General features: G+C 37.7%; 1 protein-coding gene across 1 annotated transcript in view; it reads right to left on the bottom strand.

Annotated features, from left to right (window-relative positions):
• Positions 1 to 2,613: 2,613 nt before the first annotated feature.
• The window catches only part of LOC133049659 (ATP-binding cassette sub-family C member 4-like), a 204,609-nt gene continuing 190,947 nt past the window's right edge, over positions 2,614 to 16,275 (bottom strand). The window contains exon 31 of the mRNA XM_061133820.1: positions 2,614 to 2,853. Within this exon, the coding sequence (XP_060989803.1) occupies positions 2,833 to 2,853 (21 nt within the window). The 3' untranslated portion in view covers positions 2,614 to 2,832. The remainder of the gene's footprint in view (positions 2,854 to 16,275) is intronic.

Below are 16,275 nucleotides of genomic sequence, written 5' to 3' on the forward strand. Positions count from 1 at the left end.
AACATTTCAAAATCATAAAGTTTAAAAGGAAACAGTCATTCAGCAATCATTTACTGAGCACCTTTTATGTGATAGACACTGTACTAGAAGATGTAATTAAAAAGTGAATAGGGCATAGTTCCAAGTCTCTAGAAGCTCGTGGTTTAACGAGTAAACAGACTACCCATGAAAACTCAATCTTGACAGACTATATAATTTACAAGACCCAGTGCAAAATGGAAAAAGTAGGGTCCCTTGCTTAAAAGTTAAGTATTTCTATATGATGAAAATATGACATTAAACCAAGTTTGATTCAGCTTAACAAAACAGAGGTGCTTAGGGTATAACAGAAATATAAGCTATCTAGGATGATAGCTGATCTTAAGGTGGCTTCCTAGAAGAGGTGAAAACTGGATTGACCCTAGAGGATATCTCCTTTACATGAACTTTTCTTCCATTTTTTAGACCATAAATTATGGAGGAGAATTAGTTGGTCATTTTGAACTAAATATTGGTCATCAAGAGTTTACCCTACAATACATCTTCATCATCTACCTCTGGAGCTGTGACACATGCCATGGGGACTTGGAGACGTGCTGTCCTGACCTCCCTTCAAGGGCCTGTTGTCCAGCTGCTGGAAGTGCTGCCAGTGGGCAACTTTAAACCCCAGCCCCCCTGGGAGCAGCTTCTATGCAGTGACCTATCCAGGCTGAGGCATAAAGTCCTGGCCAGGGGACATGACAGGACAACCATGAAGGGCCATCTTCATTCCAGACCCTTCATGGGGTCAGCTAAGGTCATCTGGACAGTGATGCAGCTTGACTTTTCCCTCTGCCCTATCCCGTTTCTTCCCTTCTGATTCCACAATTGTTGATCCCAAGGGCAGCCCTAATAAACATCTCAACACTAATCTCCATCCCAGTCTGCATCCCAGAGAACCATCCTGCAAAATGTATCAAGGAAACATTCCAGTACTCAGGAGGATTTTTATTTGAACATATACAAATGTTATACATATAACATTTTCAAATTGCCAAATAAAATACAAAATGGTGGAAACAAGGACTTATTGTGTGAATGCGGTTATGGTTTAAAATCCATAATCTAATGTCTGGCCAAAATGAAATTGTTATATATTAATAACAAAAGAAAACTATTGTGTTGAACCATATGAAACTGCCATTGCACAGGTTAAAAAAAGGTTAAATGTTAGCAATTCCACATGGTTTGATCTAACAGAAAAATCTATTAGCATTTGCAATTTAAAGCACATTACACTTATGAATAACTCATGGGTAAGAGATATAATTAATGAATTAAATTAGAAATTTTTATAAAAGCAATATTATGGTTACTGATCAGTACTAAATACCAAAACTTCTAAGTTGCAGCTAAAGTGGAACTTAGTGGGGAAAAAAGTTGGTTTTATATACTTATACTAGAAAAATAATTAAATTACTAATCCAAGTTTCCAATTTAAAAATTTAGAGAAAAAAAAATCTCAAAGTAAATGAAAAGTTGAAGAAAAGAAAGAATAATATGACAAACTAGAAAACAAAAAAACAGACAACATTAACAAAGCAAAAAAATGATTCTTTGAGAGTTCATAGAAAAAGTTTTGTAAGGTTATTCATAAAAAAGAAGGCTCAAAGATAATAACAAAGCCCAAAGAACACAATTATATATGCTGTAGAGGTTAAACATGTAAGATATTGTGAGTAACTTTATTCCAATCAAACTCAAAACTTACAGGAAACAAATACACTCCAAAAATGAAGCTTACCAAAAATGTCTCTGTAGAAATAACAAACTGAATAATCCTAACATAATTACCAAAAGTTAACTAGACACTGATGGTTGCACACCACTGTAAATGTGATTAATTTCACTGAATGGTATGTTTAAAAATAGTTTTATGGCAAATTTTGTGTTATATATATTTTACCACAGTAACCAAGTGTAAAAAAAATAAAATCCTCAATCTAGAAGACAGCTGATCACGTGTCTGTCCTTCATAATCAAATCCCCTAGAACAGTTCCTATTTTGAGAAAGCTCATTTTGTCTCCTTTTATCTGTTAGAACACATTATATTGTCCTTCTGGGTATATACATATATATACATGTATATGTACATGTATATATATATATACACATATGTATATATACATGTACATATATATACCCTATATATGTATATTTTATTCGGAGGGGTTCACCTCTTTCTTCTATCATGTCACTTAAACTATAGTACATTGTATGTTTTTCCTATTAGCTTTCTCGGTAGTATTTTAAACAGAGGTATTTGGGTTGAAAAATGGATCCAGTTATGTTAAAGGAACTGGTGACACAAAATTTCAATTGCACACTATCTTCAAGTAAATAGAATCCGTGATATAATTGGAAAGTAACATGTAATTTATGGAACAGTAAAAAAATTACATCTGTGACAACTTTGTCTTGCAGCTTAGGAAATGAGTTTGGCTCTGGAGTCTCTTAAGGCACACAGCCTGGGAGACAGCTTTCCTTGATGGCTGCACCTCCAATTTAAAAAAGGAAAAACAATAATATAACATGTAAATAAATATGATAAATCCTTTTGCAAGAGATTGAAATCATTGAGTGAACTTGGAAAAAAAGTCTGAGTAAACTAATATATTGTAATGTGTAAATATTTGTTGCTGGTGTAAAAAAATAACAGTATAGTTTATGCAGTGCAAAAACTATTGAAGAAATGCTTTCAGAATTGACCTGACCTCATGGTAGAATCACAGTGTTGACTCAAACATTATTAAGGCTGCAGGTTGTCCACTGGAAGTGTTCATAACCACATGGTAACTGTGAGTAATATTTGACTATTTCATTTTGAAGTACACCTGAGGGGAAAAAAGACAAGAGCAACATGTTTAATAAGAGTTTTAAAGTCCTCCTTCTAAGGCAATATATTTCTAGATTCACTTCTTCATGTGAAGCAAACTGTATTACTCTTGGAGGTACAGTTTTTAAAAACTGGGGCTGTATTTATTCTATGGAGGAAGTAGCCCAATTAAAACCCTCAGTGGAGCTGGACTTAATGCCAAACAACCTGTAGATTCACTTGAGTTCTGATCATTCTGATTGTTTTATCACTACAGTAAATTGATAAGCAAAATCCTTTTACTGATTCAAAGTCTGGAGATAAATTAAAAACAGGGTGACACATATATATGGAATTTAGAAAGATGGTAATGATAACCCTATATGCAAAACAGAAAAAGAGACACAGATGTACAGAACAGACTTTTGGACTCTGTGGGAGAAGGCGGGGGTGGGATGTTCAGAGAGAACAGCATTGAAACACGTATATTATCTAGGGTGAAACAGATCACCAGCCCAGGTTGGATGCATGAGACAAGTGCTCGGGCCTGGTGCACTGGGAAGACCCAGAAGGATCGGGTAGAGAGGGAGGTGGGAGGGGGGATCGGGATGGGGAATACATGTAAATCCATGGCTAATTCATGGCAATGTATGACAAAAACCACTACAATCTTGTAAAGTAATTAGCCTCCAACTAATAAAAATAAATGAAAAAAAAAGGGTGACAGACTGAGAAATATAGCATCTGCAGGAGGGTTTCTCATTTTCACACATAAAATGAGCACAACAGATTTGGATGTTAATATCAGGTTATAATCTCTATATTTTATAATCTCTGATTGACAAACATTGAAATGCTGGCATATATGTATGAAATATCCTGGCATTTAATTTGTGTGGCAAAGCAGTTACAGGGCCTATAGAAATGTGATCTGTGGATAGTGGGTCCCAAGAATGAAAAGAGAAGCAAAAGCTTTAACAATGACTCAACCAAACAACTTCTCTAAAACGCAAGACGATACCAAATAATAGGACAGATCTTAGAGTTCTCGAATGTTACCGATTTCTCTCTGAACTGGAAGAGATACAGGTTTTCTGATAAATGTATAATCAGTACACAAAGGAAATGAAATGCTGTCATTTCTCTGCCACAATCATCAGTTTTTAATAGTTATATCATATCTCAGTTTCTTGATAGATGCACAAAACAAACTGAAATAATGTCAAGACTTGTAAGGCCTTATCTCAAAATGTGTTTGGATGAAAAACGACTTCCCTAAAAACAGAATGTGAAAAATTTTGTCTGATTCTTTAAAACAAAAATATGTACCATCTATCTGAGGCCGACTCATGTCAGAAGTTGGGTCATTCAGACATGTGATTACAGATCTGTTTTATAAATTGTGAGTTCAGGTACATTTGTGAATGCTGTCAACAAACATCACAAGAGATAACGGACCTCACATATGAAAGGCACTGAGACATCTACCTTCATAGTGAAAGAAAGTGTTAGTTGCTCAGTCGTGTAGTACTCTTTATGACCCCATGGACTGGAGCCCATCAAGCTCCTCTGTCCATCGGATTCTCCAGGCAAGGATACTGTAGTGGGTTGCCATTTCCTTTTCCAGGGGATCTTCCTGACCCAGAGGTCAAATCCAGGTCTCCTGCATTGCAGGCAGACTCTTTGCAGTCTGAGCCACCAGGGAAGCCACTTTCATAGTAAGTGCACTTATTCTCTTGTTGCTTGCATACAGGTTACCCCCAAACGGCTCTGCATATGACACCCTATATATTTAAATGTCACAAGTTAAGGAGAAATATAAATGCTCCAAGAAAGTTTGGGCCCCACTGAGTAAAATCTGAGGCTATTTCCATTGTAGCGGAAATATTTAAAAATAAGGTTGGGGTCGGGGGAAGGTGGCACAGCTAATTACATATCATCTCCCTCCTCCATTTTATTAAGCTAACCATATTTTGTAGAGTTATATATTTACGTACTCTCTTGGTAAAACTAAAAACAGTCAAAAGAACAAAAGGAAATACATTTTCTATTGCTTGACACATTCCCTCCAAAAATACCTGATTCCTTTCTCCATAGCACTTCTAAATATAAGTTTTTATGAAGAAAATGTTGTCATTAGCAACTTTTAACTGAAATTACCCTCACTTCATGGTCTGAAATACCTATACTTAATATTGCAAAAGATCTTTCTGTGTATAAAATCCTTGATTTGACCTTTCTTTCTCTTATCTGTTGTCATGGTTGTAGGCCATACTCTGGCTGACAACAGAAGTGAAAGAAGGTATCTTTTTCACTGGGTGGGTTATAAAGGGATTTGATATGACTGAAGATTTGTTAGCAGAGTCATTGTGAATGGTCTGAACCTGGGATGGAAAAGCCCAGTCTCACTTCTCTGCTGGGACCACTGCTTATTCTGGAAAAATCACTTAAGCTTTCTCTGCACTGACTTCCTCATTTGTGAAATGAAACAATGGCCTACCTCATAGGAACTAATTGATGTCTACAAAGTGCAGGTTGAAAACAGGCTGAGCTATGCTTAGGGTGTAACTATGATGCTGCTCAGGGATGGGGTCCCTTAATAGCAGCATCTCTCGGCTTGAATGATGAAAACAAAACATCTGAGAGGCCCTTTTGTGAATATTTTTATTTTTTTCTTTACAGAAGACTAGAGGTGAAGTTAAGACACATTTAACTGAGGGAACATGACAACCAGGTAGGCAGAAATGTAGTTAAAAGATTACTAACACTTTCTCTTCTGTGACTTTGAGAAGTTGCATAGGCCCCTCTATCTCATATTTTCCATCTGAGGAATAATAATGCCAGTTTGAAACAGTTGGAAAAATTAAAAGAGATGATAGCAAAAAAAAAGTTCAAATTTAGGCAAGCAGAACATAAGACCAGACAGTGATGGGCTTCTTGGCTCTCTTCTCGTTCTCTTGGTTTTGCTCATTATAGTTGCTCCAATGTAGATAGAAACTAAGTCTACTATTTAAACTCCAGCTTGTAAACAAAGCCACCATCATGGAATTAGATCTTACTAAATACAACAGAGCAGTAAAAGCTTCCTTGTATAGATAAAAGTCATCACTTCATGGTTCAATATATGTAGAATTCTGTCAGGATTCATTCTCACTGAACTGCAAGACCTTAGTTCAATCCCAGTAACCATCAAACTTCTCATTTTTAAAGTAGATCTAACTTAGGTATACATACTGGCAGGTATATTATCAAAGTTAAAGAGGGCTACAGAGTTAGGATTTCTGCTTCTAAGTTAATGCAATAATGAATTTTCTATTCTCTTATCCTTTCAGAAAGTGAAAATGAAGTTGCTCAGTCATGTCTGACTCTTTGTGACCCCATGAACTGTAGCCTACCAAGCTTCTCCATCCATGAGATTTTCCAGGCAAGAATACTGGAGTGGGTTGCCATTTCCTTCTCCAGGAGATCTTCCCGACCCAGGGATTGAACCCAGGTCTCCCGCATTGTAGGCAGACACTTTACTGTCTGAGCCACCAGGGAAGTCTTATCCTTTCAGAACTCATCCTAAAGAGCAAGGATGTGTGTGTATGCTCAGTCGCTCAGTCGTGTCTGACTTTGAAACCCTGTGGATTATAGGTGGCCAGGCTCCTCTGTCCTTGGAATTCTCCAGGCAAGAATACTGGAACAGGCTGTCATTTCCTACTCCAAGGGATCTTCCTGATTCAGGGATCAAAGTCACATCTCTTGTATCTCCTGCATTGGCAGGAGGATTCTTTACCACTGAGCCACCTGGGAAGCCCAAATAGCAAGGGTATTGGGAGATTTAAAAAATAAGCCTAACCTTTGATGAAATTAGGAGTCATTTGAAATCCCAAATGACAAAATATTTGGACAGGATGTCTTAAGAAACTAGATACAGAGGGCTGTGGAGCGGCGCTAGAGCGGGGAATTCTTGACAGTCCCTTGGACTGCAAGGAGATCCAACCAGTCCATCCTAAAGGAGATCAGTCCTGGGTATTCATTGAAAGGACTGATGTTGAAGCTGAAACTCCAATACTTTGGCTACCTGATGAGAAGAGCTGACTCATTTCAAAAGACCTTGATCCTAGGCAAGATTGAAGGCAGGAGAAGAAGGGGATGACAGAGGATGAGATGGTTGGATGGCATCACTGACTCAATAGACATGAGTTTGAGTAAACTCCAGGAGTTGGTGATAGACAGGGAGGCTTGGCATGCTGCAACAGTCCATGGGGTCACAAAGAGTCAGACGCAACTCAGCAAATGAACTGAACTGAACTAACAGAGGGTTATGGTAAGACAGAGAGCTGGTTCTATGGAACCAGATCTCAGCAATCATGGGACAGCACAGTTTTCCAACTAACTGATGAATTCTAAGTTGTGCCAATGAGGAATTATATGGAACCACCATCTTTGTCTGAAGCATTTACACTCTAATGTCCTAGGAGAAGAGAGATTCTGAAACGCAAGCAGCATTGACTGCCCATCTCCGCAAGCTAGAGAGAAATACAGGCTAAGTGGATTTGTGTTCTCAATTTCTCTCTCACTCACTTGTATACATATATTCACACACTCATTTTCTGGACTGTGAGGAGCTTCTCTGCTAAGCAGAAAGAATTCCATTTAGCCTGAAATCATGCCCTAGCCACAGCTATCCTGCAAATATATAATCTAGGAGAAACTCACTTAACTGAAATGTGAGTAGTAGGAAAAACAACAATAAAAAGGTAGCATGGGATCTGTAGGGGCTTTCCAGGTGGTGCTAGTGAAAAAGAAATAATTTGCCAATGCAGGAGACAATAAAGATGTGGGTTCAACTACTGGGTCAGTAAGATCCCCTGGAGAAGGGAATGGCTGCTCACTCTTATTCTTGTCTGGAGAATCCCTTGGACAGAGGAGCCTGGTGGGATACAGTCCATGGGGTCACAAAGAATTGGACATGACTTAAGTGATTTAGCACACATGTACACATAGGATCTGTAAAATATTCAAACAAAAAAAAATGAGGGTAAAGAACAAGATGAGTATATGCTGGATGAAAAAATACTTAACAAATGAAAATTATGAAAAAATATAATGCAATACATTCAAAGATAACATAGTATAATCAACCTGTGGACAACAGACATCTGAGAGTACAAGAAAACATAGCCACAGAAGATGATGAAACACTATTTGATAGAGGCCAAAAGTGAAATTGAAGAGAAAAATGAAAACATCAACAAAATGATCATTCTAAAAGGCAGCATAAAAAAGATTAGTCACTGCTGAAAAAGCAATATGAGACATGAAGGATAAGAGTAAGAATGCAAGGGAAATAGTGGAAACTAATAAAAATTTTTAAAGGATTATGGAGATAATAACTTTATAAAATAGACAAAGGACAGATACTATGTATATTATAGATATTTGTAAAGAGGAGAGTCTGATTAAATAAAACAAATTCAAACATAGTAATTCAAACAAACTTCCAGAAATAAAAGACTTGAATGTAGAGAAGAGTACACGATGCCCTAGGAAAAACTAACGACCTTCAAAATAGAGAAAGAATCCTTTGAGAATCCAGGAAATATGATCAAGTTATTTTAAATCAGAGATGCAGCAGATAAATATTTCATAAAGTTGACCTTTGATCAACATGAGTGTTAGGGGCTCTGACATTCTGAACAATCTGTACAACTCTGACTTTCTGAACAGAAACTCTGTATATAACTTTAGAGTCATCCCTCTGTATCCACAAATTCAACCAACTGTTGATTGTGTAGCACTTCAGCACGTATTTATTGAAAAAATCCACTGTAAGTGGGCCCATGTTGTTCAAACCTTTGCTGTTCAAGTATTAACTCTATTTACAATAGTTTAGAGACTCTAACTCCAATAGATCATCCCTTAAAATGTATAGAGCCTTGTTTTCAACTGTTTATTTCTACTGCCACCCACAATAATAAATACATTTAACTTTACATTGAGTCCCAGAACAGATTCACTATCTATATCTATGTTTATCCTGAAAGAAATTTCATGAAACATTTCCTGCTACCAGAAAAGAAACTGTCCTTTATTATTCCATTCCTTTCTTTTCTGTTTCATTTCCTAAAACATGCTGATCATGACTAAATGGATTTCATAGCACTACTAATGAATCACAACTCAAAGTTTGACAAATATCATAATAGAGGACATACTTTAGTCAACTAAAGATGGGGAAAGTATCATTTGAATCATATATATAAAATAATAGAGAATTAAATATTTTTAAAGACTTAAAGGTAAATAGTAGAAGAAAAACCCATTGAACAATTAAAATTTGGTGGTAGAATGGAGAAAAGAGAAATACGCTGTCAGTATTTATTAGATGGAGGTAATAATAAAGAAATAAAGTACTCAAAGAAGATATTAATGGGGCTAACCAGGTGACTCAGTGGTAAAGAATCTGCCTGCCAATGCAGGAGACTCAGGAGATGTGGCTTCAATCCCTGGATAAGGAAGATCCCCTGGAGGAGGAAATGGCAACCCTCTCCAGTATTCTTCCTAGAGAATTCCATTAACAAAGGAGCCTGGAGGCCTACAGTCCATGAGGTAGCAAAGAGTTGGACATGACCAAGCGACTGAGTAGCAGAAGATACTAAAGCAACACACATAAAATAATGAACACAAAACAAAAATTACGAATTACAAATTAAAAGGTTTTTTTTTTTTATTTAAAAAAGAACACTTAAAACTGAAAGCATAATAGAACTAAAATAAAACATACCTATAAGGGCAAAGATTAAATCTCAAAGCTAAATTTAATTATTGTAGAAGACACATCTACGATATGATACTAAAAGACAATCAAAGGCATATTCAGTTCAGTTCAGTTGCTCAGTCATGTCAAAGGCATATTAGACAAATGAAAACAAAATTAAAACAGGGGAGTCAATTTCAGTTTTGAACCAGCTTGGATTATGGGCCAGGAACATTAAATGAATGAAATAAAGGCATCTTAAAATAGCAGAAAATATAATTCATAGTGGAAACTAAAGGCATGAATGTCTGTGGACTGAAAAATCCCAACTGCAAAATTAATAAAAATGACAAGAACTACAAAGTAAAACTTCATGCAATATGGAGACTAATTCACCTCTCTAAGCCCAAGTCACACAAATAGACCTAAATAAATAAGGATAGAGAAAATATAAAGTCACTTTTTTGTTGTTTATTTTATTTTATTTTTTAATTTATTTATTTTAATTGGAGGCTACTTACTTTACAATATTGTAGTGGTTTTGCCATACAAACACTATAACTTAAACAGACAATAGCCTATCATCTTAAATGCCCTAAGAACATTCACAAAATAACCTATATACTAGAACACAAAAAAGTATTAATAAATACTGTTTATGGTATAAATAGTACAGAGAACTTTTTTTTTTTTTTTCATCACAAGACAATGAAATCAGTAAAATAATGAGTAAAGTAGGAAACAAATAAATATAAAAAGTCTCTATCCCCAGGAAATCTTAAAGATCTCCTTCTCAAAGAATTTTTGGGCCAAAGAGGAAATGAAAGCCAAAACTGCAGAATCTGTACATAAAAACCTAACTACCATGAGAGCACTGGGAAACATAGATGGCTCAGTGGTAAAGAATTTGCCTGCCAATGCAGGAGAAGGGGGTTTGATCCCTGGGTCTGGAAGATCCTCTAGAGAAGGAGATGGCAACCCACTCCAGCATTTTCTCCGGGAAATTGCATGGATAAAGGAGCCTGGCAAGCTACACCATCCATAGGGTCACAAAAAGTCAGACACACCTTAGAAACTAAACAATAGCAGCCTATCGACTTATAAAAAATGATCCCACTTTTATGTATTTTAAAATGCTCAATATTCTCAAAGAACTTAAGCAGGTGCTCTCTCATATGATCCCTGTAATAGGTGAAGGATCCGGCAGGGCTGTAATTCCTACCCTGCACACAGGTGAGGTCCTGAGGCTCAGAAACCTTTGCGGGACACAAGGCTATGTGGATGCTAAGTGCCTCCTCCACCTACTCAAACTGTTACAGACTCCTATATATAGGATGCTGGGATTTTATTGCTTTTGAGTTGTATCAGGCAATTTCATGAATAGACAAAAGGACATCTCTGTTATACACCGGTAACAAAGAAACTTCAAAAAACCTCAATCAGGTCTGCTTCATGACAGAACAAAATCAATGACAAGCATTGATCCTTTATCATGGGCCATCCTGTGTCCCCTCCAATGTTATATGTTGAAGTTCTAAACACACCAGTACCTCTGAATATCACCATATATGGAGATAGGGTCTTCAAAGAGGAAATTACGTTAAAATGAAGTCATATAGGTGGGCCCTAACCTATTATGACTGGAGTCCTTGTAAGAAGAGGAGATTAGGACACAGGCACACAGAGGATGTGAGGATACAGAAAGAAGATGGCATCTCCAAGCCAAGGAGAGAGACCTCAGGGAACCAACCCTATTGACACTTCGATCTCAGACTTCCAGTAACCAGGGCTATGAGGAAATAAGTTTCTGTTAAGTTGCCTACTCAGTGGTACTTTGGATGGGAGCCCTAGCAAACTAATGCACCCTTCAGCTTTATGGAGCTAAATGGTACTTTCTCTACTATTTCATGGATCATCCCAAAGGGTAAATCATGATGCAGCTTGCCTGCACCAACATTTTCAGAGAAGAACTACATGATCAAGAAAATGTGACTTGGAAGCACCTTTTCCCAGGTGCTGAATTTTCTTTTGATTATGAATTCTATTCTGTTAGAGTGAAAATCCTGTTGTCTTAGGCTAATCCTCCCAGAGTTGCAATGGTAAATGATGCATTGATACCTGATGCTTGCACATTTAAGGAGCTGACAATCTGACAACTTGTTCTTTTAAGAGGACCGAGCATATGCAGAAATAGTGTCAAAAATTTATTCAACTGAAATGGGAATCAAGATTGGTATTTCCTTATGTCTTTCCATAGAGATGACTTGAGCCTGTGGCAGGACTGAAATCTGAGAGTGAAATTCTGTCACCTTGTGAACTTGGGTGATGGCCCTGCCTTGGAAATCATGTGAAGGGAACACTGCTCTCAGACTCAACACAGAACACAATGCCTAGGGTGGCATTCAGCCTCCTCCTCCTCCTTCTGTGCTCCTTGAACTAATTCTGTGACCTTAGGTGAGTCCTTGAGTTAATCTCCTTAACCACAACATGGAATTAAAAAAGGAATGACATGAGAAGAAAGTGAAATCATACATGTGGGAATTATGCAAAACAAATGATAAGAGCTGCTCTAATGTAACTTACCACTAACATTGTTAAATTAGGTGCAGGCTTACTAGACCAGGAATCACAGATTTCTAATTCTATGACCTATGTCTATTTTTGTATGCATGTGACACTTGATTTGAAACATTTACTGAATGAACAGATTTTTAATTCTGTGTCTGCTCCAAACTAGTATAACACTTTTTGTATATAAAGGGCCATTTTCCTTCTAAGGGGTCTTACTTTCCTCATCTGTAAAATGCAGAGGCTGAATTGTGATTAAGTGAATTAGATCACACCTAAAATTGTGTGATCTACTTCTAATTACACAATGTTTGATAACATATAATGATAACACATATTTAAAATGAAGACTTTGATGCATAGGTGAAGACACCATTCTTTGACATGAATTGCCTAAGGTCAAAAGGTTTTGAGAGATTTCAGGCTATCTTGTGACTGTGTTTTAGAGAATTACAAATAATTATCAGGTCTTAGAAGAGAAACTCTGAGGGGAGACACGTTAATGGATGACAACACTCTATGAATTTCAGTCATAAATAAATATAGAGCTTCAAGTGTTGCTTCTGTATATTTGTATACAATATAAGCACCTAGGAAAAAATCAGAACACAGACTTCATTGTCCCTAAATCTAGATTTGACCTACAGGTCAAGGAGTAAAAGTTAGAACTGGACATGGGACAAAAAACTGGTTCAAAATTGAGAAAGGAGTACATCAAGGCTATATATTGTCACCCTGCAATATTAACTTCTATGCAGAGTACATCATGTGAAATGCTGGGCTGGATGAAGCACAAGCTGGAATCAAGATTGCCGGGAGAAATATCAATAACCTCAGATATGCAGATCATAGCACCCTTATGGCCAAAAGCAAAGACGAACTAAAGAGCCTCTTGATGATGGTGGAAGATCTGAGATACCAAGGTATGTATGCATGCCCACTCAGTCGTGTCCGACTCTTTGTGACCCTATGGACTATAACCCACCAGGCTCCTCTGTCCATGGAATTTTCCAGGCAAGAATACTGGAGTGGGATGCCATTTCCTTCTCCAGGGGATCTTCCTGACCGAAGGATCAAACTCGGGTCTCTTGTATCTCCTGCATCGGCAGGCAGATTCTTTACCAGCTGAGCCATAGAGTGAAAAAGCTGGCTTAAAACTCAATTTGCACAAAACTAAAATTATGGCATCTTGTCCCATCACTTCATGACAAATAGATGGGGGGAAAATGGAAACAGTGACAGACTTTATTTTATTGGCTCCAAAATCACTGCGGAGAGTGACTGAGCCATGAAATTAAAAGATGCTTGCTCCTTGGAAGAAAAGCTATGACAAAGATAGACCACACATTAAAAAGTAGAGACATCACTTTGCCAACAAAGGTCCGTATAATCAAATCTATGGTTTTTCCAGTCTTCATGTACAGATGTGAGAGTTGAACCATAAAGAAGGCTGAGTGCAGAAGAACTGATCCTTTCACATTGTGATGGTAGAGAAAACTCTTGAGAGTCCCTTGGACAAAAAAGAGATCAAACCAATCAATCCTAAAGGAAATCAGTGCTAAATATGCATTGGAAGGACTGAATCTGAGGTTGAAGCTCCAATACTTTAGCCACCTAATGCTAAGAGCTGACTCAGTGGAAAAGATCCGGATGCTGAGAAAGACTGAAGGCAGGAGAAGGGGGTGACAAGAAGATGAGATGGTTGGATGGCATCACTGACTCAACGGACATGAGTTTGAGCAAACTCAGGGAGATAGTGAAGGACAGGGAAGCCTGGCATGCTGCAGTTCATGGGATCACAAAGAGTCAGACAAAACTGAGTGACTGAAAAACAACAAAACCTAGATTTGAACTCAAACTCTACCAACTCTTCAGCCAGCTCTTTGACCCTGGACAATATCCTACCCTATGAACAGTGAAAAGTTCTGCTCTTCATTTCTTCATTTCTAAAGAGGGGGAATAAGATGAAACAGTGACAGAGGGAAATAAGGATACATTTTAGATAAATCTCACATATAGAAATACTGTTAGATACTGGAACATACTTACTTTGAGGGATACTATAAATATTATACAAATGATTTTATACAAATAACCAATTTAATCACATAGACCACAGCAGTGTCTAACTCAATGAAACTGTGAGCCATGCCATGTAGGGAAACCCGAAACAGATGGGTAATAGTGGAGAGTTCTGACAAAATGTGGTCCACTGGAGAAGGGAAGGGCAAGCCACTTCAATATTCCTGCCTTGAAAACCCTATGAACAATATGAAAAGGCAAAAAGATAGGACACTGAAAGATCAACTCCCCAGGTTGGTAGGTGTCCAATATGCCACTGGAGATAAGTGGAGAAATAACTCCATAAAGAATGAAGAGACTGAGCCAAAGCAAAAACAACACCCAGGTGTGGATGTGACTGGTGATAGAAGAAAGTTCCGATGATATAAAGAGCATTATTGTATAGGACCATAGAATGTTAGGTCCATGAATCAAAGCAAATTGGAAGTGATCAAACAGGAGATGGCAAGAGTGAACGTTGACATTTTAGGAATCAGCAAACTAGAATGGACTGCAATAGGTGAATCTAACTCAAATGACCATTATATCTACTACTGTGGGCAAGAATCCCTTAGAAGAAATGGAATAGCCATCATAGTTGACAAAAGAGTCCGAAATGCAGTACTTGGGTGCAGTCTCAAAAATGACAGAATGATCTCTGTTTGTTTACAAGGCAAACCATTCAATATCACAGTAATCCAACTCTATGCTCCGACCAGTAATAATGAAGAAGTTGAAGCTGAATGGTTCTATGAAGACCTACAATACCTTCTAGAACTAACATCCCCAAAAATATTTTCTTTTCTTATAGGGGACTGGAATGCAAAAGTGGGGAGTCAAGAAACACCTGGAGTTACAGGCAAATTTGGCTGTGGAGTACATAACGAAGCAGGGCAAAGTCAAATAGAGCTCTGCCAAGAGAACGCACTTGTCATAGCAAACACCCTCTTCCAACAACACAATAGAAGGCTCTACACAAGGACATCACCAGATGGTCAACACCAAAATCAGATTGATTATATTCTTTGCAGCCAAAGACAGAGAAGCTCTATACATTCAGCAAAAACAAGACCAGAAGGTGACTGTGGCTCAGATCATGAACTCCTTATTGCCAGATTCAGATTTAATTGAAGAAAGTAGGGAAAAACACTAGACCATTTAGGTATGACCCAAATCAAATCCCTAATGATTATACAGTGGAAGTGAGAAATAGATTTAAGGGACTAGATCTGATAGACATAATGCCTGATGAACTATGGACGGAGGTTTGCAACATTGTACAGGAGACAGGGAGCAAGACCATCCCCAAGAAAAAGAAATGCAAAAAAGCAAAATGGCTGTCTGAGGAGGCCTTGCAAATAGCTGTGAAAAGAAGGGAAGCCCAAAGCAAAGGAGAAAAGGAAAGATATACCCATCTGAATGCAGAGTTCCAAATAATAGCAAGGAGAGATAAGAAAGCCTTCCTCAGCGATCAATGCAAAGAAATAGAGGAAAACAATAGAATGGGAAAGACTAGAGATCTCTTCAAGAAAATTAGAGATACCAAGGGACCATTTCATGCAAAGATGGGCTCAATAAAGCATAGAAATGGTAGGGACCTAACAGAAGCAGAAGATATTAAGAAGAGGTGGCAAGAATACACAGAAGAGCTGTACAAAAAAGATCTTCACAATCCAGATAATCACAATGGTGTGATCACTCACCTAGAGCCAGACATCCTGGAATGTGAAGTCAAGTGGGCTTTAGGAAGCATCACTATGAACAAAGCTAGTGGAGGTGATGGAATTCCAGTTGAGCCATTTCAAAATCTAAAAAATGATGCTGTGAAAGTGCTGTACTCAATATGTCAGCAAATTTGGAAAACACAGCAGTGGCCACAGGCCAATCCCTAAGAAAGGCAATGCCAAGCAATGGTCAAACTACAGCACAGTGGCACTCATCTCACACGCTAGTAAAGTAGTGCTTAAAATACTCCAAGCCAGGCTTCAACAATACGTGAACCTTGAACTTCCAGATGTTCAAGCTGGTTTTAGAAAAGACAGAGGAGCCAGAGATCATATTGCCAAC

Source organism: Dama dama, chromosome 30 (assembly GCF_033118175.1).
Source record: "Dama dama isolate Ldn47 chromosome 30, ASM3311817v1, whole genome shotgun sequence".
NCBI lineage: Eukaryota > Metazoa > Chordata > Mammalia > Artiodactyla > Cervidae > Dama > Dama dama.